Source organism: Lampetra planeri, chromosome 22, assembly GCF_965212315.1.
Source record: "Lampetra planeri chromosome 22, kcLamPlan1.2.h2, whole genome shotgun sequence".
NCBI classification, from domain to species: Eukaryota; Metazoa; Chordata; class Hyperoartia; order Petromyzontiformes; family Petromyzontidae; genus Lampetra; species Lampetra planeri.
In genome coordinates, this window is record NC_136128.1 from 11,546,792 (window position 1) to 11,571,043 (window position 24,252).

The 24,252-nt window shown below is 56.4% G+C and overlaps 1 protein-coding gene across 1 annotated transcript; it reads right to left on the reverse strand.

The window, feature by feature from the left end:
- Positions 1 to 2,888: 2,888 nt before the first annotated feature.
- Positions 2,889 to 23,973, reverse strand: LOC144725032 (uncharacterized). The gene is made up of 9 exons (XM_078604469.1): positions 23,290 to 23,973; positions 21,171 to 21,224; positions 20,173 to 20,295; positions 19,345 to 19,443; positions 17,192 to 17,983; positions 13,032 to 13,391; positions 12,038 to 12,174; positions 7,162 to 7,271; positions 2,889 to 5,131 (listed from the first exon to the last, which is right to left on the reverse strand). The coding sequence occupies exons 1-9, from the start codon at positions 23,339 to 23,341 to the stop codon at positions 4,972 to 4,974; spliced, it is 1,887 nt and encodes a 628-aa protein (XP_078460595.1). The 5' UTR covers positions 23,342 to 23,973; the 3' UTR covers positions 2,889 to 4,971.
- Positions 23,974 to 24,252: the final 279 nt, after the last annotated feature.

Consider the following 24,252-nt stretch of genomic DNA (forward strand, 5'->3'; position numbering starts at 1 on the left):
ATCCTAACGCTAAACGGATCTTGTTCAAAGCTCTAATCAAGGACTCCACCAAGTGATGGTCACATACCCACAGCCCTCGTGGCAGGCTAGGTGCACTCACCAACACACACTAAAAACTTCAATGCAATCCAACACCACACTGGTTTACGCACATCTTAACGTTTATATGCCATTGATGTATGTATATATACAGTACAGTAATTATTGTTTGTGTCAAATATAAAATATCTTTGGTGCTAAAATTGTACGATAATCACAAACGTGACACCATATCATCATATACGGCAAGATTCCGCTTCGGAAGAAAGTGAAACGTGTATTCAATTAGTGATACAGAAATCGTCTCTGCGTAATAATGCAACAACAACAACAACAAAACACCGTGTAAATGTTGGACTGTAATGCATTATCTTTCAACCAACAATCAGTCAGGGCAATTAACACCGCTCAGCCCGGAATAATTCAAACTCCGATACTCGACGCACATTCAAGGAACAGCAACGGTGCGAAAAAGCAGAAAAAGCGCCCTCCAATTCGTTCATCTCTCGCCTAGTCATGACACTCCCAGCACCCCCTCCACCACCCGTCGCGCTCCACGTCACGGGCGGCTTGCACGTGGACTCGATGCCATTTTAAATCGTTAAAGCGCACACACGAACAAATCGACACACTCGTCAACAACATTGTGTGGCCTCAAAAATATAGTTATAAAAGGGGCGACGTTTGAGGCAATGGCCCTTTACAGCACACAAGAAGGGCGATTGCTCAAGACATTTCTGATTATATATTTTTTTCAATTTCAGGCCACAGTGTGGCTGTTGATGCGTGTGTTGAGTGTTTGTTGTTGTTAATTGTGTTTGTTCCCCATTGCCAACACAGCAGCAGCATCCCCAATGAATGCGTCATCTGTGGATGGATTGTTTTTATTTCTCCACCATCCTCACAATCCCTTAGGGGGGCGGCTTAGGGAGACGTGAGGCGTTTCTGCCATCAACAATCCTCTAATGCACTAATGCATGCGTTCCCAGTCTAACGCTCTGAACGTCCTTCAGTTTTCCACGCACCCCGGAGAACAAAGCAGGTGACGCTCCGCTTGCAAAAACTCCGTGGCTCAGATCGTCGGTGTATTGCTCATTTGTTGGTCTGAGCTTTATTGACGAAAGAAGGGGGGAAGCGAGGAACACCACGCTTCCAAGGCTATGCTCTACTCTTGCGCACGATGGCAGCAGCGATATGGTTCAGGAGCTGGATGTCAATGCGGATGTCTGCTGCTGCTGCTGGCCATGACGAGAGGGCTTTAGCACAGAGAGAGAGAGTTCGTGTCGTGTCGCTGTTCCTCCTCCTCCTCCTCCGGTGAAGGCGCGCAGACTAGTAGTTTACCGTACGGTCCATTAGACTGACATTGCCCATAGACATTCAATGCCCGTAGACTAATCTATTATTGCGTATGGCAGCAATGTGCTCATGAGCTAGATGCCAATCTCGAGGTCTGCTGTTGGCCACGACGTGAGGGCTTCAGCAGAGATAGAGTTCGTGTCGTGTCGCTGTTCCTCCTTCTCCTCCTCTTCCATTCGTGGAGCGCACACTCCAGTTGATTCCTCTACGGCCCATAGTTGTGTTGCGTGGCCACAATCACACCAGCATGGCTCGTGCCTTTAATCCTCCATTCGTGAAGGAGATGTGTGCATCGCCCCTGCCCACGATGTTCTGCTGCCACCACGCTCATCGGCCCAGAGTTTGCTGCGTCTGACTTTGCCCCTTGTGCCGCGTTATCCCGATACGGGCCCACGAGGAGCTGCCGCTAATCGAGTGCAGGCGAACGGGAACTCGCGTTTGTTTTTTTTTACATTCGGACTCGGGTTACCACCGTTCAAATCACGCGGTCAACTTTTGCAGCTCGGCATGAGCGAAAAATGAGCAGCAGCAGCAGTACTCACACACATTACTGGCCTCCACACCCCCCACCAAAGAAACATCACAGATTCTGTTTCCCGTGTGGCTCTCTGTGGCTCTGGGGGAGCGATGGCGCAGCGGATAGCGTGCGCTGCACGACGAACCCGGTGACCCGAGTTCCGAGTCCCGCTCACAGCCACCAACACCGGTGAAGATTATCTGAACTGGTCTTGTGAATCCCCTAAGTCGTCTCAGCTTCAAAGGGGCACCACTGAGTGCGGTGTGTAAACATCGCCACGTGGGGAAACCAAGGCAGCCGGGCGTGGTGCTGGCCACTCACGGCTCTCGTGCGCCGTGCCGGCCTTCATTAGGTGCTCGCTAATAGCACCTGCACCGACAGTCTGTTAAAGGCTATACGGGGAATCTTTATCTGTATCTGCTACATAGGCAAACGCACGCGGCCATTTCAAGGTCTGGCCCGCCTGCATGCAATGCCTCCGCAAAAATAACATCGGCGTATCACTCAGAGTTTGAATTTGTTCAAATATTTGAGTGATGTAACCGCTTCGCGATAGGGAAACCGTGGGTCTCCGCCGAGGGCCACTCCCAGTGCCCCACACTGAGACTCCACGCTCCGGGTTTTACTCGGAACATTGAAACGTAAATCCACGTGTGCTGACTCACCAGCATTGGACCGCCACGAGACCGTGTCGTCATTACATAGGCCAGGCTCAACGCCTGCGTAGCTTCCGAGATCACGGTATAATTGGGTATTTAGAGGCACGGACTGTGCGCTTTGAGCCTGTTAGATCGTGTTAGAAGCAACGCGCCTGTCACAGTGGTGGATCTGTAATGCCTCGTATCCTACATCGTCGCAGTGCCATCACCTCTGACCTATGCCGGCCTGGCACGTCACAATAGCCCCCCCACCCCCTCCACCCCACCTCTCAACACCCCCCCTGGCCTCCCCACCCCCCAACAATGAACCTCTCCCTCCCACTCCCTCCCAAACCCCCTTGGACCGTCCCCCCCTTACCGAGCGTTGCCAGATCCGGAGACCGAGAAGCAGTCGCCGGATTCGGACTCGCGAACAATAACCTTTGGCGGGGCGCCACACGTGCGAACACGCGGCGGCTACAGGGTTATCCAATAATAACGGCGGAGGGTGAACGCCGCTCGACTTGGCAACGCCGCAATGCTGAGTTTGCCAGCTCAAAACGTTCGCCCCCAAGCACACATGCGCACTCCGGACACCCGATTAGTGCGGCTAAAGATGCTGGCAGCGACGGCATCGTTTGCTGGGCCGGCGGTTTTTGCGAAGTGGTAGGAGGCCTCGTGTGGCCGCGTGAGGTGAGGCCGAGGGCCGCGAGAAGTGAGGCCCACGTGGCTGCACGCTAAGTGAGGCCCGTGGGCCGCAAAATCTGAAACCGTCAGGCTCATCACAAAGTTTGCAAACGATGCGCCAAATGTTAAGTGCTTTCAAAAGCAGTACTTTAACAAAGGCATCCACACAGTATCGTCGTGCTAAGATAGCTTTCAATCCATTATTCGATTAGATTGACAAAATAAGATTTTTTTTTAAACGTAACATTCGAGAATAAATGCTTCGAATCCTCGGTGCGAGAATCGTCGTGAGATTTTACACAAATTTGCATTCCATCGTTATGGCTATGTGTGGGGCCCGATGGGGGAGTGTACGCCTCTGCTGCTGATGCTTGACAGCAACACGTGATAAAGCTACGAGCCGGACTCGGCCTTTACTATCTCAGCTCTTAGGGCCCCCGATTGAGATAAGGACGGCCACGGCACAAGAAAGAGGGAGGTTACGAACGAGACGGCCGATTGCGATTCGAAGCGTCCCAAGATACAAAAACAAAACTCCCTCGAATCCCGAGGGAGTTTTGTGCATCGGTCGAGGGGAGAAGTGGGGGTGGTGGATTGAAAAGAAGACACTGATTTAGGGAAATTTGAAAGTGTGCCCCACATGGTCCGGAAAGGGGCCCCCCTCCTCGCCTGTAAGATCGCCAGTTCACCGGGCATCGATTCAAGGCGAGCTGACGAGACACTGCGATGTCGGAACCGGTCCAGAGATTGCTTGTCTTGAAAAACTGCCGCGGAAATTATATGCTCACAGAAGGCCGTGGGCCTCAGGGTTTGTGTCAGGGAATCCCTGCAGGTGGATGCATAAGCGAGATATTATTTCGTGCTTAGTTGTGTCATTGATGACGATTGAATGCCCAAGTCGGCCAGCTCAGCAAAGCACCCAAAAACACTTTGAAAATTGATGTCCACGGGGGCACAAGGTCCGAGTTGCTCTCTCAAGCTCGCCCCGTCTCTATGACTTCTCAACTCTGTTGCTCTCCAAAGTGCAGCCTTTTTTTAAAAGCCTCGATCGAGATATCAAACCTCTGATCTGGGAACCCTGTGCTTCCGGCCTGTCGACTCCTGTTACAGTCCCAATGTCGATGTGGCTCAGTTTAGCCCCAGGTAGCCCCCGCCCCTTAACCACATCACCACCCCCCAACCCGCACAACCTTAGTGGCTTGTGTATCGAGCTTGGCACGAGTGGCTTGGTCCAATTTTCTGCCCTCTCCGTAGCATCTCGGTGCCTTGGGGGGCTCTTTGGCCCGTGGGCCCCGCTGCAGTTGCAACTGCCCGCACACTCGATTAGCCACATGGAGCCGGGTCACAGCATTTCCGGGACCATCGTTTTCTTTTTTGTTTTAAACCAGCCCCCATGAGAGTTAATGGGCCTGCACAAACAGGTTAGGTGATGGCAACCTTTCGGCGTTCAATCGGCCCAATCGACGCGCCGGTGAGAGTGTGGGAGAGCACGGCGAGCGCCAGGCGTTGAGTGAGTGTGCAAACTGCTGCTGAAGACCTGGCCTGGGGAAGGGAGCGACGATGACGAAGATGCTGACGATCTCTTGAACGGAAACTCAAGACCGCGTCCTCGTCCCCTGCCAAGGAGCTATCTCTGAACTCTTGGGCGGTGTGGGGGTGGGGGGGGGAAGGCACGGGAGGGGGGGGGTGCATTGCTGTTCAATATTAGGGGTAAAAGCCCTCCACACCCCCCACCTACACAACCATTGCCAAGTCCACGTCCCTCTCGCACACGAAGTGAATCTCCATGGAGCAGGGGAAGTCGTTCCACTTCCCGCCGAAGGTGAAGCCGGCGCAGTCTTCGCGCCCGTTCAATGACAGCGCCCAGTTGTCGGGCTGGCCATCCGCCCAGAAGCTGCACGCACACACGCACACAAAGACAAAAGGTCACCCGTGTCGCCTTAGCAGGCTTTTGGGGGCTATTAGCGAGTCGCACCTATGAAGGCCGAAATGGGACCCGAGGGGTTTGGTTGGAGAGCACCACGTCCGCACACAACACACACACACACGTACGCATGCACACAGGCACACACACACGTCCGCACACAACACACACACACGTACGCATGCACACAGGCACACACACATACGCATGCACACAGGCACACACACGTCCGCATGCACACAGGCACAAACACACGTCCGCACACAACACACACACACATACGCATGCAGACAGGCACACACACACGTCCGCACACAACACACACACACGTCCGCAGACAACACAACGCACACATACGCATGCACACAGGCACACACGCAAGTACGCCCGCTCGTGACACATGCAGGGGAAGTATATTGTGCACTGATATGGTTCTGAATTGCACACAATCATAGCTGGGCAGGGTTGACGGCAGACGTTTCAAAGAATAACTTCGGAGCGGCAGTCAAGGAACGGGCGTGGGGAGATGGAGCAATCAAATCATCTTGCATACAGACGCCGGGTGGATCGTCACATCGCGGGATCATGCGCAGTGGCGGCGTCGTCGTCGACAGATTGCAGAGGAGGCCTTCATCCAGCAGTGGATAGACCACTGCTGCTGATGACGACGACGACGACATCAACGAGGATGAACAATCAAACGCAGGGCCCCGTCACTTCGCGCGCCCCCTCGTCTCTAGAATCCGTCGTTACGCAACGCCCGCACCCCGCGTGCTGGGCGCCCACCCAGGAATGCGACGGAGACCATCAACGGGAGCCACACGTGGCACGCGCGTGTGGCTCCCGGCAAGCTAGGCTCACAGCGAGTGTGGCTCACAGCGAGTGTGGCTCTCAGCGAGCGAGGCTCACAGCGAGTGTGGCTCACAGCGAGAGTGGCTCTCAGCACTCTCAGCGAGCGAAGCTCCTGGAGAGTGAGGCTCCTGGAGAGTGAGGCTCACAGAGAGTGAGGCTCACAGAGAGCGAGGCTCACAGAGAGCGAGACTCACAGTGAGAGAGGCTCACAGAGAGTGAGGCTCACAGCGAGAGTCTGAAACAATGAGACGAGTTTCCGCTATAGGATCCCCCCCACCCAGCCCTCGCCTCCCGTCTGCGTCGAGCCGGCGGTGTGAATAGGTGGTCGATGGGCAGGTCGCGTGCTGCGGGGTAAAGTGTGGGTACGTCCGTAATTTCGAGGACGAGCCACGCAACTCGCAAGGGAATTTAAAATCAGGGGTCTGCTCTGCGTCTCTCACTCGCACGTCGACGCATGTTTTGGCCCGTCAGCCGATCGGCTCCCCAGGCTGATATGGTTATCCAACAGCTTCTTGTGTACGCCTCTGCTGCTGATGCGTGACAGCCACGCGTGATAGAGCTCCGAGCCAGACTCGGCCTTTACTATCTCAGCTCTTTGGGCCTCCGATTGAGATAAGCAGCCCTCTCACAAGGACGGCCACGGCACAAGAAAGAGAGAGTTGCCTTTGTAGTCTTCGCCGATGGGAGCAGCAGGCAGTGGCATATGCGAGGAGAGGTGGGGGGCAGGGGTGGTGGGGGGCTCACGTAGAAGGGAAATAATACAATTAAAATAAAACAATAAAATCCTCACGACGTTTTATTTTATTATTTCCCTTCTACGCGACTTTACCGAAAGAACCAATAATATGAATCCCTGCAGTCACGAAAGCTTTAAATCTAAATCCTGTATATTGTTGATCATTAGCAGAGGTAGTGCACTGAATGTTTATAGTTGTTGTTGTGATTAACGTCGGGTGACACATTTAATAAATCTTCAGATTTCGGGGACCGCTCGCCCCCTTGGGAAGTTTCTAGAATCCGCCTCTGGCAGCAGGGATCACGTGGGAGGGGGGGAGTGAAGTGGAGGGGGGGGCAGTATAGTGGCGGTGGTGGGGGGGGTCCCAAGAGTCCCGTGCCCCCCCCCCCCCCCGATGCTCGCGATGTCTCACGTGGGGCCGCCGAGCTTGGTGCCGTCCACCCACTCCCAGTTGCCCTCCACCATGGTGTCGTGCAGGCCGATGTACACAAAGTGCCCCATCGTCTTGGACACCAGCCACGTCTGGGGACGACATCATCATCATCATCGTCGACGTCATCGATGACAGCCGGTAATCGTCGTCCATAGCGACACTGCAAAGCCCTAGATTTGCCCACCTCTGAAGACACAAACAAAAGACACATCGTGGAGGAGAGGAAGTATAAGGCACTGCGGTGATTATGAGATGTTAACTACCTTGGCTGGTGTACAGGAGGTCGTGGGATTGATCCCGACCTGACGCCTGCGTTTTTGGAGTTTGCATGCCTCTCTCCGGGCCCTCCGGTTCTTCCCCTCCACATATTGAATCAACATGTGGGTTTAGAGTATTTGGCTGCTATAAATTTCCACTTGATAAGCCACTTCATTGGGCTATAATTTGTGACATCCAGGTCGCTTGTGCAAAAGAGCTGCATAGCTCAGTGGCGATTACCTGGCAAAAATATCTTTAGATACAGGAGGAACTCGATTTTCGCAAATTCCGTAGAACGGCGATTCGTTAGGGCGCTCGCTATCCTTGAGAATATTTTTACGAAAAGAAAATTAAATTTGGAAAATATATATATAACGCGCTTACGGGTGAGAGAACGCAGCAGCAGCAGCAGCATCACCGGTGGAGGAAGTGGTAGCCCCCCCCTCGCCCCATAATTCGCTCAGCCAATGAGAGCGAACCCAGATCTCCACCCCTGGCGATTCGATTATGACAAGCCGTGGGTCACGGTAACATTTCAACAACAACAAACACCCGATATGGTTAAAGCCAGGGTGAGAACTCACGGGACCTGGGATAGAGTCTCGGGCTCTGCCTAGAAGAAGCCTCACCACAGGAATTTAGACTGAGGGCATCGCTGAGACCACGGAAGGTCGTGCTGTTCTCCGAGAACGACCCGGATGACCCGGACTGGGAACCGAAGCTGCCCCTCCAACTTCGTCTGCCACCGCTGCCTCGCAGAAGTACAATATAATGTATGTGCCCTACGTACGTCAGTTCAGATTTTGTACTTTTTTATCACTATTAATATCTATTTTTCATCTTTCCCTTTCAGATGACCTTTGAAAATTGAATAAAACAAAGGGCAAAAGACGCACGAGCTCAATTAGTTTTTGTATGCATGCCCAAGAAGGGAGTTGTAATCTATTATGAAAGCCCGGAGTTTCGTTTGTCCATTTGTCCGTCAACCTAAAAAGTTGATCCAACAGGTTCACATCAATTGTCGACCCCCAGCACCCCCCCAAAATTTGTTTACGTATTTCTTAGGCATAAATGGCTACACATCCTACATACAATAGAGTCAGTAATATCTGTACACATGGGGAGTGGGGAGGGGGGGCATCAGTGGGGGCGACGGGCAAGGCGCCAGGAAGCCCTCCACAGGAGCTACAATGAGGCAGAAGTCGCCAACGGGTTTTGATTCCTTACCCGTACCCGTACCCGGCCGCACCAGGGTCGCAAACGGGTACCCGTACCTGTACCTGGCCGGGTACGGGTAGCCGGGTGTCGGGTAGGGTACGGGTATCGGGTACCCGGTTGCGACCTCTGCAATGAGGTGGCTGTGGGCCAGCGAAATTCTCGTCTTTAAAAAAAAGTTCCAAATTCATATCAAAATTAAATTCATTCATCTCGCATTAAGGGTAAAGGAGGTCATTATTGGACATTTGTTAAAATAAATTAAATTGCCCTTTGTGATTTGTGAAAATAAATCCAGTAACCCTATGTGTCCTGGCTTTTGAGCCACCCTTCATATTTAAAGTGTCTGAAATGTGTGTTCAGCATTATGGAACTGCCAAATTACTAGTCGCCTGCTTTATACACAGCCAATTTAATTTTCTCACTCCACTGCTGGATGAGAGCCTACCCCTCCCCACCCCATCCCATGCCTTGTGGGCTGTGAGGAATATTTGACCATACTTCACCACGCTGGTCAGCGCGGGGGTGTTGGTGAAGGTGGCGGGAGTTCAGAACAACATAAATCTGCTTGGCTCAACAACAATCTTCATCTGACCTGTCACTGAACATCTGTTTCATTCATCTGCCTACAGAGGCATCACAGAAGCATTCGTAGTCTGTTCCGTGCCAAAGCCTTCATCTTTAGCTCTAAACAATTTTCTCTACGATGCAAAGTGCCGCGTTATCGGCCGAAGTTGGAATCCTGCGGTTATAGCTGGGGTGGAGCCCCCAGTTCCTACCACACTACACTCGATTAATCACACAGCAGTGAGGGTAAACAATGATGCTCCAACACTCAATGATTCATTCCGGTACCTCGCTCACTAACGTCAGTCTTGTCGCTACTACCACTACTTCCGTTCCCGTGAGCTTCACTCATCGATTCCTCTGCCCATGTTGGGGACTCGGTCACCCATGCTGTGTTTACACTGCAGGTCACAACAGCACCTTCATACACTCGCCCACTCACCACGCTGCAGGTCACAACAACAACGCACTCACCCACTCGAACGCTCATCCACTTACTCACCCACTCACCACACTGCAGGTCACAACAACAACGCACTCACCCACTCGAACGCTCATCCACTTACTCACCCACTCACGACACTCCAGGTCACAACAACAACACACTCACCCACTCGAACGCTCACCCACTTACTCACCCACTCACCACACTGCAGGTCACAACAACACCGCACTCACCCACTCGAACGCTCATCCACTTACTCACCCACTCACCACACTGCAGGTCACAACAACAACACACTCACCCACTCGAACGCTCACCCACTTACTCACCCACTCACCACACTGCAGGTCACAACAACAACACACTCACCCACTCGAACGCTCATCCACTTACTCACCCACTCACCACACTGCAGGTCACAACAACAACACACTCACCCACTCGAACGCTCACCCACTTACTCACCCACTCACCACACTGCAGGTCACAACAACACCGCACTCACCCACTCGAACGCTCACCCACTTACTCACCCACTCACGACACTCCAGGTCACAACAACAACACACTCACCCACTCGAACGCTCACCCACTTACTCACCCACTCACCACACTGCAGGTCACAACAACAACACACTCACCCACTCGAACGCTCACCCACTTACTCACCCACTCACCACACTGCAGGTCACAACACTTTCCCTTGCCGCTTCACCCTTTGAACTGCTCCACTTTGGAATTCCCTCCCGTTCATCTTCGTGTCTTTCCTCCAAGCTCTTACAGGAACAATAATAATAACTTTGCTCAATCCAAGACACGTGTTGCACTCTCGCCTATTTCAACATTGATAGTGCTGCTCGTTGCTGGCCGCTTGACACTGCGGGCCATTGGGACTGTGCTCGGAGACTGTTGCTCATAATTTAATTGAGGGGGGGGTGGAGGGGGGGGGTGGAGGGGGGGGTGGAGGGGGGTGGAGGGGGGGGTGGAGGGGGGGGGTGGAGGGGGGTGGAGGTGGGGGGTGGAGGGGGGGGGTGGAGGGGGGGGTGGAGGGGGGTGGAGGGGGGGGTGGAGGGGGGGGTGGAGGGGGGGGTGGAGGGGGGGTGGAGGGGGGTGGAGGTGGGGGTGGAGGGGGGGGTGGAGGGGGGGGTGGAGGGGGGGGTGGAGGGGGGGGTGGAGGGGGGGGTGGAGGGGGGTGGAGGGGGGGGTGGAGGGGGGGGTGGAGGGGGGTGGAGGTGGGGGTGGAGGGGGGGGTGGAGGGGGGGGGTGGAGGGGGGTGGAGGGGGGGGTGGAGGGGGGGGTGGAGGGGGGGGTGGAGGGGGGTGGAGGGGGGGGTGGAGGAGGGGGTGGAGGGGGGGTGGAGGGGGGGGTTGAGGGGGGTGGAGGTGGGGGTGGAGGGGGGGGGTGGAGGGGGGTGGAGGGGGGGGTGGAGGGGGGGGTGGAGGGGGGTGGAGGGGGGGGTGGAGGGGGGGTGGAGGGGGGGGTGGAGGGGGGGGTGGAGGGGGGAGTGGAGGGGGTGGAGGGGGGGGTGGAGGGGGGGGTTGAGTGGGGTGGAGGGGGGGGTGGAGGGGGGGGTGGAGGGGGGGGTGGAGGGGGGTGGAGGGGGGGGTGGAGGGGGGGGTGGAGGGGGGTGGAGGGGGGGGTGGAGGGGGGGGTGGAGGGGGGTGGAGGTGGGGGTGGAGGGGGGGGTGGAGGGGGGGGTGGAGGGGGGTGGAGGGGGGGGTGGAGGGGGGGGTGGAGGGGGGGGTGGAGGGGGGTGGAGGGGGGGGTGGAGGAGGGGGTTGAGGGGGGTGGAGGTGGGGGTGGAGGGGGGGGTGGAGGGGGGGGTGGAGGGGGGTGGAGGGGGGGGTGGAGGGGGGGGTGGAGGGGGGTGGAGGGGGGGGTGGAGGGGGGGGTGGAGGGGGGAGTGGAGGGGGTGGAGGGGGGGGTGGAGGGGGGGGTGGAGGGGGGGGTGGAGGGGGGGTGGAGGGGGGGGTGGAGGGGGGGGGTGGAGGGGGGAGTGGAGGGGGTGGAGGGGGGGGTGGAGGGGGGGGTGGAGGGGGGGGTGGAGGGGGGGGGTGGAGGGGGGGGTGGAGGGGGGGGTGGAGGGGGGGGTGGAGGGGGGGGTGGAGGGGGGTGGAGGGGGGTGGAGGGGGGGTGGAGGGGGGGGTGGAGGGGGGTGGAGGGGGGGGTGGAGGGGGGGGTGGAGGGGGGTGGAGGGGGGGGTGGAGGGGGGGGTGGAGGGGGGGGTTGAGGGGGGTGGAGGTGGGGGTGGAGGGGGGGGTGGAGGGGGGAGTGGAGGGGGTGGAGGGGGGGGTGGAGGGGGGAGTGGAGGGGGTGGAGGGGGGGGTGGAGGGGGTGCACGAGCAAGGGCGCTGGCATGGCCGCGGGCACCTGCTCATCCTTGGAGCTGATGATGACGAGGTGCGACTGCATCGCCACGCACGACTCGTTGGCCAGGGTCCAGTTCATCCTCATGTTGGACATGGAGTAGCAGCTGCCGTTGAAGTACGGCCCGAAGCCCTTGCAGGCTGCACGCGCGCACACACGAGGGGGGGGGGCGACAACAGCAGCAGCAGCAGGGTCGACGCTGATGACCAAATAACACCGAAACGTCGCTCCACGTTTCAGCTCCGAGAATGCGGTAGCGGGCGATGGACGTGAGGCCTGAAGCGCCCAACGCATGGAAACACAAATTGCCAAAGTTGATCCGAAAATAACTCAAAGTGGGACGACACGTAGCGGCAACCGTGGCACCCCTACTTGCCGACCGGTGCCCGCTTGCGGCCAGGTGCTGAGCCACCTTGTGCCGCACAGGGAAAGCTGCCACTTGGGGGGTGCCGTTTCAATTCGCCTTCGACAAGATATGGTCGACGCTGCTCATCGCGGGCAAAGAGCCCGGACGTTAAGGAGGGAGGCACTACCAAAACACAAATCATCATCACTTATGATCAACGCACTGCACATAGGGCCCCCAACCCTGCCACTGAAATCTGGAATCTCCACCACTGGAAATTTCCTCCGGCTGTAAACAGGAGATGAGCATTCTCTCAATGTACGCGTGAGCAGGAAATCACTCTGACTTAAGAGAACTAAGAAGCTCTCTTAAGTCTATAAAAAAAAATCACCGAACATCCCCCGCCAAGTCGGCACGAGACTCGGCGAGGGCCTTGGGGGACGTGCTCAAGGCCACGTCCTCAAGGCGACCGAGCACGGCGCGACTCCGCGCCGCCTGGAAATGAGTCGGGTCCATCGTCGCGGCGCAGTCTGACGGTGGGGACAGACGAGGGGCATTTTCCGGGCAGCGCTGCGCTGTCCTGGCACTTTAACAACAATGGTTACGAGTGCTAAAGCAAGTAAGGGCTCCTCCCCCCAAACACAAACTTGCCTTCGCTCTTGGGGTCGTAGGGATCACCGGGGGGGCCCTGCATGCCGGGCGCTCCGCCAGGCCCCTGTTCCCCGGGGAATCCCCTCGGCCCCTTCAGGCCCTGGCTGCCCTTGGGCCCGAGGAGGCCCTGCGGTCCGACAGGCCCCGTGGAGCCCCTCGACCCCTTCGATCCCTTCATGCCCTTCTGCCCGGGTAGGCCGATGGGGCCCGGCTGGCCTTTGTCGCCCATCTCGCCCTTGGGGCCCGTGGCCCCCGTCTCGCCGAGTAGGCCCGGGTCACCCTTCGGTCCCACGGGGCCAGGGATGCCCGCCGGGCCCTGCTCTCCCTGGTCGCCCTTGAGGCCCGGGGAGCCGGGCAGACCTGAGGAGACGGGAAGGAGGGTACGGTGGTGGCGCTCACTCGCTGCTGACGACGCCGCTGCAAGCCGAGTCTGTAGCGTGAGCTTGTTTAACGCGAAGTGGGGGGGGGGGGGGGGGCACGACACGGTGAATGTTAAACCTGAAACAAACGTTCATCGCGAAACACAATGATCTGCTTCTGTCTAATCGTGCATTGAACCCGATGTAGACGGTGAATACATCAGGCGAGAGAGCGACAGGGGAGAGGTAGGAGAGTGCGTGGAGGGGAGTAGAGTGAGATGAGAGGTAGGAGAGTGCGTGGAGGGGAGTAGAGTGAGATGAGAGGTAGGAGAGTGCGTGGAAGGGAGTGGAGTGAGATGAGAGGTAGGAGAGTGCGTGGAGGGGAGTGGAGTGAGATGAGAGGCAGGAGAGTGCGTGGAGGGGAGTAGATTGAGATGAGAGGCAGGAGAGTGTGTGGAGGGGAGTGGAGTGAGATGAGAGGCAGGAGAGTGTGTGGAGGGGAGTGGAGTGAGATGAGAGGTAGGAGAGTGCGTGGAGGGGAGTAGAGTGAGATGAGAGGCAGGAGAGTGCGTGGAGGGGAGTAGATTGAGATGAGAGGCAGGAGAGTGTGTGGAGGGGAGTGGAGTGAGATGAGAGGTAGGAGAGTGCGTGGAGGGGTAGAGTGAGATGAGAGGCAGGAGAGTGCGTGGAGGGGAGTAGATTGAGATGAGAGGGGAGAGGTTGGTGGGCGAATATCCACGGAGGATGTCAAAGGTCATGAGGGTAGTGACTTAGCAGGTGATTCAGAACTGGATTTGGATCTGCGGGTTGGAGTGACGAGACTTGGCTTTGCAGGTCTGCGTGAGGAGTCTTGTAACTGGGGGTTATAGGAAAGTGAGCTGCAGTGGACGCCACAATAAGCCAAGCGTCAGGTCGCTTGACCCGTGGCGCTGCCAGATGTTGGGCTTCCGTTAGTTCTGCCTGTCAGCCACCCCCAGAGTCCACAGGTCCACGGTTCGATCTCACCTGCCTTTGTCGCAGTTCATTGGCGGGCCGAGTGTGGTGGAGGACAACGTGGGTACTCTCACTTCTTCCAAGACAGTCTGACCAGCGTGGAAGGGTAGGCCAAACTACGCTCTATATAGCGGGGCTCTCTGGAGATCCCTCTAGTGGAGGCCCTTCCGCCAACAGTGGCGTGAGCCCAGATATTGCAGGGCTGTGCCTGCACCTCCTGAGAAGATACATTTTTTTTCAATTACATAATCTGCCTCACATTTTCAAATGAAACAACCAAAAGCAGCTTATACAGAAGTAACCGTCTCCCTGGAAATTGCCAAATTGCAGCAAACAGACCGTGGGATTTGAACCGTTTATGCAGAACCGCGTAAAAAATGTCTCTTTATTTATTTTCAAACGTCTTTCTCACTTCTTCCCTCGGTCGACTTGAAACCATTCCGGCCTTTTCGTGCACACAGCCTTGAGAACAATTGTTTAAAGGCGCTTTAGACATTATCCTCGTTGTTATTATTATCATTAAACTCGAAGCCACAGAACCGTCTCACCCTGGTGTCGGGGACGTCAGTGGGCTTTGCAAAGCGGGGCCACGAGAGAGCCACCGTACTGAGCCGTGGTGCCGATGCATTGGGGGACCCCCCTAAGCTTGGAATTATTATTAAAAAGTATGTATTTTGGGGGGGGGTGGTGCGGGTCAGTGTGTACGGTCTCCTCGCGAGGTGACGGAACAGGCGCGGACGGACAAGACACCAGCAAGGGGCGTGGGGATGGGAGACCAACGCGGGTGAAACGAAGACGAGAGCCAGAGGGAGATGAAGTGGGCACGAGAGGAGAGAGACATGTAAAATGAGAGATCAATTTGATTTTGTTCTTGTCAACGGTGAAAACCACGCACATTTCGGCACCCCCCCCCCCCCGATTCGCACGGTTGGCTACATACGGCGCAAAAGAAGTTTACCGCTTACGTACGACACGATAATAACACGATAGTCGACATTTCAGGTGACGACCCTTCATCATAGCACGTTATGTTCGTTCGGATTTGAATCCAATCTGATATTTGGTGCAGCTCAATTTTTCCCCCACGGCGCCTTTGAGCCGCTTGGGACGCGAAGCGCTTGCTGAGTTTGCACGATGCCCAGCGGCGCTGGGCTGACGCGGATGGAACACAGAGGCGCTTAGACCCCCCCCCCGCCCTTCGCGTAACTGCACACCGTAACCGCACACCGTAACCGCACACCGTAACCGCACACCGTAACCGCACACCGTAACCGCACACCGTAACCGCACACCGTAACCGCACACCGTAACCGCACACCGTAACCGCACACCGTAACTGCACGCCGTAACTGCACACCAGTTTGGCGTCCGAGGTGAACGTTGTGGCTCGTTAAACGAGCGCAGGCCCAACGAGCAATTAAAATTGCAAACCCCGGGCATCAGTTCAAGCGGAACGAACTTGCGGGGGTGGGGGTGGGGGGGCATTCAAATGCAAATCGACGATATGTACGTTCGTGTACGTTGAAACTAAGAATAATGTGCACGTCGGGATGATTCATTTACCCATTAATTTTTAGGTTTCAAAGACAAGCTCTTTCACGTCCCCCTGCCGTAATTGGGCTGCGTTCCCCGGGTTTTCGTGTGTCACGTCCGACGTTTCGCGCCCACGTCCTGTGGGGGAGCCTTATTTCGGGAATTGAATTCAGTTGCTGAAAAAGGGTACGGCACCGCGGAGCGGGTGAATGGTGCCATCGTCACCCTTTCATTCAACGAAATCAACATCAACATCATCATCAGGAGCATCAGCAGCAGTGATCATTCCACTGCTGGATTATGGCCTTCTCAAGCCATCTCTCTCAGACCTGCGACGTAACAATGCCGAGAGTTTGGCTACGGGCTGATCGCATCACTCCATCTCCCAAGTTGGATCTGTTTAACCACGAGTGCGGGTGGTTAATAGAGACACGATACCTTGTGATAATGCGTGTGTCTATTTGGTGTTTGAACATCTTAACACCTCCTGTGTTATTGTTCAAAAGGGTTAAGTCTTTTCTTATCATCTGGATACTGGCAAAAATTGTCTCACAGATACGTTCCTCTTTTTGATATACGTATATATATTACTCGTGTTTAGCCAGGAATACTATGTATATTAGTCCTGTTTATCAAAAAAAAGATGGATTCAAGGCCCCTTTTCAGGAGGGTCCTGCCAAGTTTGCTCCGAAGAGGGAAATGTTTCCACTGCGTGTAATCCCAAATGAGTAATTTTCATGTCGTTTTTCAGAATGGGGTTGTTTTGGCCAAGACCGGTTACACTGTAAGTTTCGCTTGTTTTTAGCCTTGGGAGGAAACTGGAGCTCCCAGAGGGAACCCGCGCAAGACAGGGGAAGAACCCACAAACTCTACACAGAAACACGGCCCACTTGGCAATCGAACCCAGGCCCTTCTTGCTGCGAGGTGACGAGCGTTGCCACTGCACCACCCATCTTCCCTCCTTCGGCTGCCACTCCGTTGTTAGCCTCGACCACCGGCCATCACCCCCTCTGCGCGTGTTCTCCCCGAGCCCGAAGCAGTCAGCGTGATGCTTCGTCTAACTCGACGATGTCCTCTGATGCACGCGCTCCTCTTCCCACAACGTCAATGTAAAATCCCGAGGATGCCACCCCTCCACGTTGCTTTCCCCGCACGCATCACGGGCACCGGCTGCCCCGGATTTAAACGCAGCGTCCACGGCAGAAGACGCAAGGATCTTCGTTGAACAGGGAGGGGGGGGGTGGGCACCGCGCATCCTCGTCCCGCGCCACTCACCGTTCAACACCGTGATGTTGCGCACCTTGTCGCCGTGCTCCTGCAGCAGCAGCCGCACCTCGTCCACGAACAGCGACACGTTGCGGTACCCGGCGTCCACCCGCTCCGTCAGCGCCTGCCGGGCGCCGCTCCAGTCCTTGCGCAGGACGCGGAAGGCGCCGTCGAGCCGGGCCACCTCCTGCTGCGCGCCCGCGAGGCCCTGCGCGAGCTTGGCCCGCTCCCTCTGCCACGACTCCTGGGCGCGCGACGCCGTCCGGTTCAGCGCCGCCACCGCGGGCCGCCACAAACGCGCCGCCTCCTCCGCGGCCGCACGGGCCTCCCGCGCGAGCGCCTCCAGCTCCCGCCCGCGCTCCTCGGCCGCCAGGTCGGCGAGCCGGAGGGCCTCCGCCGCGGACGACGCGTTGCTCCGGAGGTCGTCCAGCCGGCCCGCCAGCTCGTCCCGCCCGTCGGCGCCGTCTGCCGCCGCGGCCGAGACGTTCGCGGCCAGCTCGTCGACGCGCGAGGGCAGGCCGCGCAGCGACAGCAGCGTCGCGTTGGCCTCCCAGCTCCAGCGCTGCAGGGCCTCCAGGCCCGCGCGGCTCGAGGCGGCCGCCGTGGGGTCCCCGGCGAGCCCCGTGGCCTCCTCCAGGGCCTGCACGCGCTGGCCGATGTGGCCCAGCCGCTGCGTGCCCAGCGCCGCCAAGTCGAGGCGGTCCTGCAGCTGCTGCGTCGACTCCTTGAGCGTGTCGACGTCCTGCCGCCAATGCAACAACGCGTCGCCGATGGATTTCTCTTTGTTCTGCACGAGCTTGTCTGGTGCAGGGCGGAGGGGGGGCGAGGGGGAAAGTGGGGGGCCGGGAGGAGGTGGCTTAGCGCGAGCGACTTCCAGAGGCGAGCGACGATGCGTCGACTCGCCGACTGACACATCGATTATGGCACGAGGCAGAGCCATCCCTCTTCGCGTAACAGTCGACGTCCACGTATTTTCAACTAAAGATCCTTCATTTTACGTAATCTCGCCGAGGTGCTAGGGTGGCACAGAGGATACATGGTCAAGAGGGACACATGCATCAGAGGGAGGACACGGCACGCTGTGAATGAAACGCTTAGGTGTATATACAGGGTGGGCCATAAGTAACTCCCAGATTTGAAATCGCGGTATTTTGTGTTAAGTGATTTTGTATTATTATTTTTTTGCAGAAATAAAGTAGAAGCCTTGGGAGTTTATGATGAAATGGTTATAAACCTCGGTAGCCTGCGAGAATAGTTGAAATTTAATTCGGAAACAATTGTTCAATTATTTCAAACACAGGGAGACTGTGGCAGATATTTTAAGATCCGAACGGCTCCAACTCCGCACTGCATTCGGGCGTTCATTTCCCAATTTCGGGAATCGGGAACGACGGTGGACGCACAGCGTCGTGTTGGCAGCCCTCGAACCGGTCGATCTCCAACTTCTATTGAGCAAGGGAGGGAACCCCGAAACTCCGACGGGGGAGGAGACGCCCCGCCGCTCAATTGGGGATGGCACAGAGGTCGCTGCGGCCAATCTCGGTTACAGGACTTGCAGCTTTTTCCACGTAAGATTCAGCCGGCAAGAATTTACGAGCCGAGAGACCATCGCTTGCTTTCGCTGACACGGAGAGTGATGGAAGATGTCGTTGAAAGAGCACGGATTCGCCAACGCAACGCAGGCCGTCATTTGCAAGATATTTAGTTTTTCACGCGTAAATATATCGAATATCCATGAATTAAGAAATTTTCAATCATTTCTAGCGTGTTTTTGTTTAACTTTTGAAAAGTTATAGGCAAAACAAACCGGGTAGTAACTAATGGCCCACACTTTGTATATACCATCGCATCGCTAGACCGAGGCAGATGACAACAGCAGCTTGGGGGAAGAGCCCACATCCAAACAGTGGATTGATCACGGCTGGCGAGAGCACATCCTAAAACCTGATCATCATCATCGTCGTCATCGTAGCCGTCGTCGTCATGATCCGCTGCTGGATGAAGGTCTGCCCCTGCTGTGGCCATCTGCTCACGTGGGCCCGCCGACGCCGCTATGCGACTCGCGGCGTGCAACGGGCAGTGGGAGAGGGGAGAGGAGTTGGGGGAGTAAAGTTCAACGTTCATGTGTCGACTTGTGTCCAGGGCGTTGAGCCTCCACTTACCCAGCGTCTCCAGCTTCGTCCCGAAGGCGTCCAGCCGCTCCCTGAACGTCAGGTCCTCGGTGGTCATGACCGTCGCCACGCCGTCGATCCGCTGGAACACTGCGCACGACGGCGCCACGGCGGGGTCACCGGGCCGCACCCACCCACGAAGTCGCGTGTCATTTCATTTCTTGTTGTTGTTTGTGTTTAGTTTGTTGTCCTTCCCCCGCACCACCGATTAGCACGGTTGGCTACGTACGGTGCGGAGGAAGTTCAACACACATACGGTACATGCATGTCCCCCGTGTAGCCCACACAAATGCCGTTCGCAAGTTAAAGATGCAAAGGTAAAGGCGCAGCCCTGTAGTTGCTCGCTCTCACGCCACCGCTGGCAGGAGCGGCCTCCGCTCAGAGGGAGCTCTAGAAGAGAACTCCCCTACAGGGGGGTATGTTGGCCTACTCTTCCACGCGGGCCAGACGTCCTGGAAGAGGTGGGATTACCCACACTTCACCCCACCATGCACGACCTGGCGATCATCGACTAATTGTGGTGTTGCCGTTTCTGCTGTTGGGTGGGCAGAGGCGGAGGGGAAGTGGGGAGGGGGGAGGGAGGGGGGGAGCTTCCAGAAACCTGCGCCGTTATTTCAGCTGCCACGCCGGGAGATCGAAACGAACCTGCGACCTCAATCGTTGCTGACCGTGACAGATGGCGATGGCTGGGGAAGGCCTTCGTCCAGCAGTGGATAGACCATGGCTGCTCGCAATGATTGGTGGTGGTGGTGGTGGTAACGATGAAGAAGATGGCATGAGCGAGATTCCTCCCCCCACGTGTCACCCGAGGCCTCTCACCCGTGTAGCTGATGACGGCGAGGATGATCGACAGCAGGGCGCACAGGCCGCACAGCAGGGCGATCGCCGTCTTCAGCGCGCACTTCCTCCGGCACCGCGAGCAGCCGGCGCCGTCCGAGATTCCTGTGCCAGTGACGGGAGGTCAGGGACGGGGTCAGGGGGTCAGGGGGTCGCGTGATTCAACCTCCAAGCAGAACCAGCGCCACCGCCACCCGGACCAGGATCTCGTCCGGACCGTCACTCGCATCCTGCACCACGCGCTGGTGGAGGATCGGTCTCATGATCGGACGGTCAAAGTGTCTCCTAGCCACATCTAGACACTCTGTGGGTGTCTCTCTTAGTCACATCTAGACACGCTGTGGGTGTCTCTTAGTCACATCTAGACACGCTGTGAGTGTCTCTTAGTGACATCTAGACACGCTGTGGGTGTCTCTCTTAGTCACATCTAGACACACTGTGAGTGTCTCTTAGCCACATCTAGACACTCTGTGGGTGTCTCTTAGTCACATCTAGACACTCTGTGGGTGTCTCTTAGACACATCTAGACACTCTGTGGGTGTCTCTTAGCCACATCTAGACACGCTGTGGGTGTCTCTTAGCCACATCTAGACACTCTGTGGGTGTCTCTTAGTCACATCTAGACACGCTGTGGGTGTCTCTTAGTCACATGTAGACACGCTGTGGGTGTCTCTTAGTCACATCTAGACACGCTGTGGGTGTCTCTTAGCCACATTTATCCATACCCCATCAACATCACCATCCAATCACCCGATCATCATCACAACGGGGTCGCGTAAACGAGTACCACTTTGTGATGAAGTCACCAGCGGTTGTCTCATGGATAGATTCGCCCCTCCCCAGAGAGGAACGGAGCCTCCACCACCGACTCTGCAGCTATAAATTGCTCTGAGACCGTCCTCCAAACCGCAAGCAGCAGCAGCAGCGGCAGCAGCGACAGCAGCAGCAGCGGCAGCAGCCTCCTCAACAGAGGCACTTACCGAATCTGTTGTACTCGAAAGAGTCGATGTCTCCGTCTCCTTCGCACGCTCCTCCTGGAGGTGGTTGGGAGGGAGGGTCACACAGGGTCGCTCCGTGAGCCGGGGGACGTGGTGGGGGTGGTGGGGGGGGGGGTGCATGCCTGGGGCTGCGCCCGGCGACCCCCCAAAGCAGCAGCTGCCCTAGCAGCGCAAGGAGACCCCGATCATACAACACAAGCGGCGCGTCGTGGAGCGAGCTCGCTGTTGATAACGAGACATAATCGTTGTTACTCTCACTCGCCTCGAGCTCGCCTGTAGCTCTCCGCCTTGTCTGTAGCTCTCAATCAACGAAATCAGGTCATGCCACGTTCTGATTACGTGACAAACCGTATCGTTGGCTGTGTCGGGTGGTGGTGGGTTTTAACGACACATTTATATATTTACGCGATCTAGCCCCAAACAAACTTCAATTATGGATGATATTGGTCGCGAAAGCCTCCTACGTGTTAAACTTTGTTGTTGTTATGTGTGCTTGTGCAGCACTGCCCAGCATCACCAGATAGATCCTCTGTAAGCCCTCCCCCCTCCTATTGGCGCAACCATCAGGCTCGGCAACCTCCAACAACGCTGATAGCGGCTGCTCGGCGTGGACATCGGCCGGACGAGGAACAAGGATGAGGGCTGATGAGGTTGAGTACCTAGCGGTGACGACGATGATGCTGATGATGAGGTGGGATGGGGAGAGGGGGGGGACGAGAGCGGGGAGACTAAAGTGGGGTGCATGGGCAGCGAGTGGAGCTCGCTGTCAACTCGGCTTCACCAAACACATCACCCGCGCCTGCGTGCGAGTGATGTGTGTATGCACTGTAGGTTGAACTTCTTTTGCACCGTACGTAGCCGACCGTGCTAAACGGAGGTGCGTGGGAAGGGCAACAAACTAAACACAAAAAGCGGTTCTTAAACAATTGGGTTGCCAATCTCGATGATTTACAACTGAATTAATTCCAGCGGCTTCCTATTAACGGAAGGAAGAGCGTTCCAGACGGCCACAGAAGCGCATCTGAAAGCGCGCGAGGCGGCGACAGTCTTTGGTTCGATGGTGTGCGTGGTGGGTGGCGTGGTGTACATGGTGTGTGTTTGCCTGGTCGGTGTGCGTGTGGTGTGCGTGGTGTGTGTGCGTGGTGTGTGTGGTGTGTGTGGTGTGAGTGCGTGGTGTGTGTGGTGTGTGTGCGTGGTGTGTGCGTGGTGTGTGTGCGTGGTGTGTGTGTGAGTGGTGTATATGGTGGATGTGCGTGGAGTGTATGGTGTGTGGATGTGCGTGGTGTGTGTGCGTGGTGTGTGTGCGTGGTGTGTGCGTGTGCGTGGTGGGTGTGCGTGGTGGGTGTGGTGTACGTGGTGTGTGTGTGCGTGGTGGGTATGCGTGGTGTGTGCGTGGTGTGTGTGCGTGGTGGGTGTGGTGTGTGTGGTGTGTGTGCGTGGTGGGTGTGGTGTGCGTGGTGTGTGTGCGTGCGTGGTTTGTGTGCATGTTGTGTGTGTGTGTGAGTGATGTGTGTGTGTGCGTGGTGTGTGTGCGTGGTGTGTGTGGGATGCGTGGTGTGTGTGCGTGGTGTGTGTGCGAGGTGTGTTTTTGTCTTTGTGTGTGTGAGAGCGGTGGCGCAGCAGTTAGCGCGCTGCGCTTAGAACCCGACACGAATACCAGTGACGATTTCAGTATCTTAACCGACGCTGGGTCTCCCCTAGGTTGACTAAGCCACAAATTAATACCTGGTGTGGCGTGTAAGCATCAGGACTGGGGAGACAAAGGCGGTCGGGCGTGGTCCTGGCCACCCACCCCCTCTTGTACTATACTGTGTGTTCGTCTGTGTTTGTGGGGAGCGGTGGCGCAGTGGTTAACGCGCCGCGCTACGAATCCAGCGACCCGAGTTCGATTCCGGCTCTTAGACAAACATTCCGCTCACGGCCAAACCGATTCCGGGACTCCCCTAGGTCAACTCAGCCTTCAATGAGTACCTGATGACGTGCAGGCATTGGCCACTGCGGAGACGTATTTATGACCCGCCCCCCCCCGCTAACAATACTTGCCCCAAGTATGTTCGAGGAGGCTATACGGGGGATCTTTACCTTGTACGATGTCACTCACCGTTCACCATCGCGTCTCCTTCTCCCTGGCTGCTAGATCCCAAGCGATTCATGGGTCCGTCCGTCCGTCCGTGTGTGTCAGTAGTTGTGTAAGTTGACCTTCTTCTTTCACACCGTGCGTAGCCAGCCGTTGTGTGTCCGCGTGTCCGTGTGTATGTATGCGTTTCTTTGTATACGATTGCGGCTATGTCTGCGTGTGTGCGTATGCGTCTGTCTATCTGTGTTTACGCGCGCGCGTGTGTGTGACAAATGTGCGCGTGTAAGTTTGTGTAATATTTACACACACACGCACGTGCCTCTTTGTGTGTCTGTATTTATGTACTTATTATTACATGTGCACGTTTAATGTATATGTGTACGTACGTGTGTGTATCTACATGCGTGTGGCTCTACGCGTGCACGACCCGCGTGTAAGACGACACGTGTGTGAGCGTGTCTTTCTCCACGCGCGTCTATGTATCGGTGTGCCAATGTGTGTGTGTACACGTATACGGTACGTGTGTCTCTACGCGTGTGTATATGTGTATCCAATACGTTGTCTGCCTCTCTCTCTGGTTTGAACGCACACTGCGCAGCGCTGCTGCTGCTGTTTGCTCCCTCGGATCATCTCACCCGCACTCTGCCCCACGCTTCTCAAGATAAACTAATTCAGTCCGGGGCTCCGGATGCGAATTCTATTGGCGGAAGACCAAAGTGGTTCGCGCGTGTGTGAATGTGTATGTACGTAGTGTGGTGGAGGGGGGAGGAAGGGGAGCGGTGGCGCTGCGGTTAGCGCACCGCGTTACTGAACCCAGCCACCCGAGTTCGGATTCCCGCTCACCGACACCCGTGACGATTATCTAAATCGGTGCTGGGGCTCCCCTAGGTCGACTCAGCCTCAAATGAGTACCCGCTAACAGCACTTGCCCCGACAGTCTGTTAAGGCTATACGGGGGATCTTTGTTTTTTTTTGTATGTACTGCGG

Bases quoted from the DNA above. Each gene is read 5' to 3' on its own strand.
- LOC144725032 (XM_078604469.1), bottom strand. From the start codon at position 23,341: ATGAATCGCTTGGGATCTAGCAGCCAGGGAGAAGGAGACGCGATGGTG. The intron at 17,984-19,344 runs GTAAGTGGAGGC...GCCCTGCACCAG, and splicing joins GACGAAGCTGGAGACGCTGG to ACAAGCTCGTGCAGAACAAA. The intron at 7,272-12,037 runs GTGCCCGCGGCC...TGTCGTCCCCAG, and splicing joins TCAGCTCCAAGGATGAGCAG to ACGTGGCTGGTGTCCAAGAC.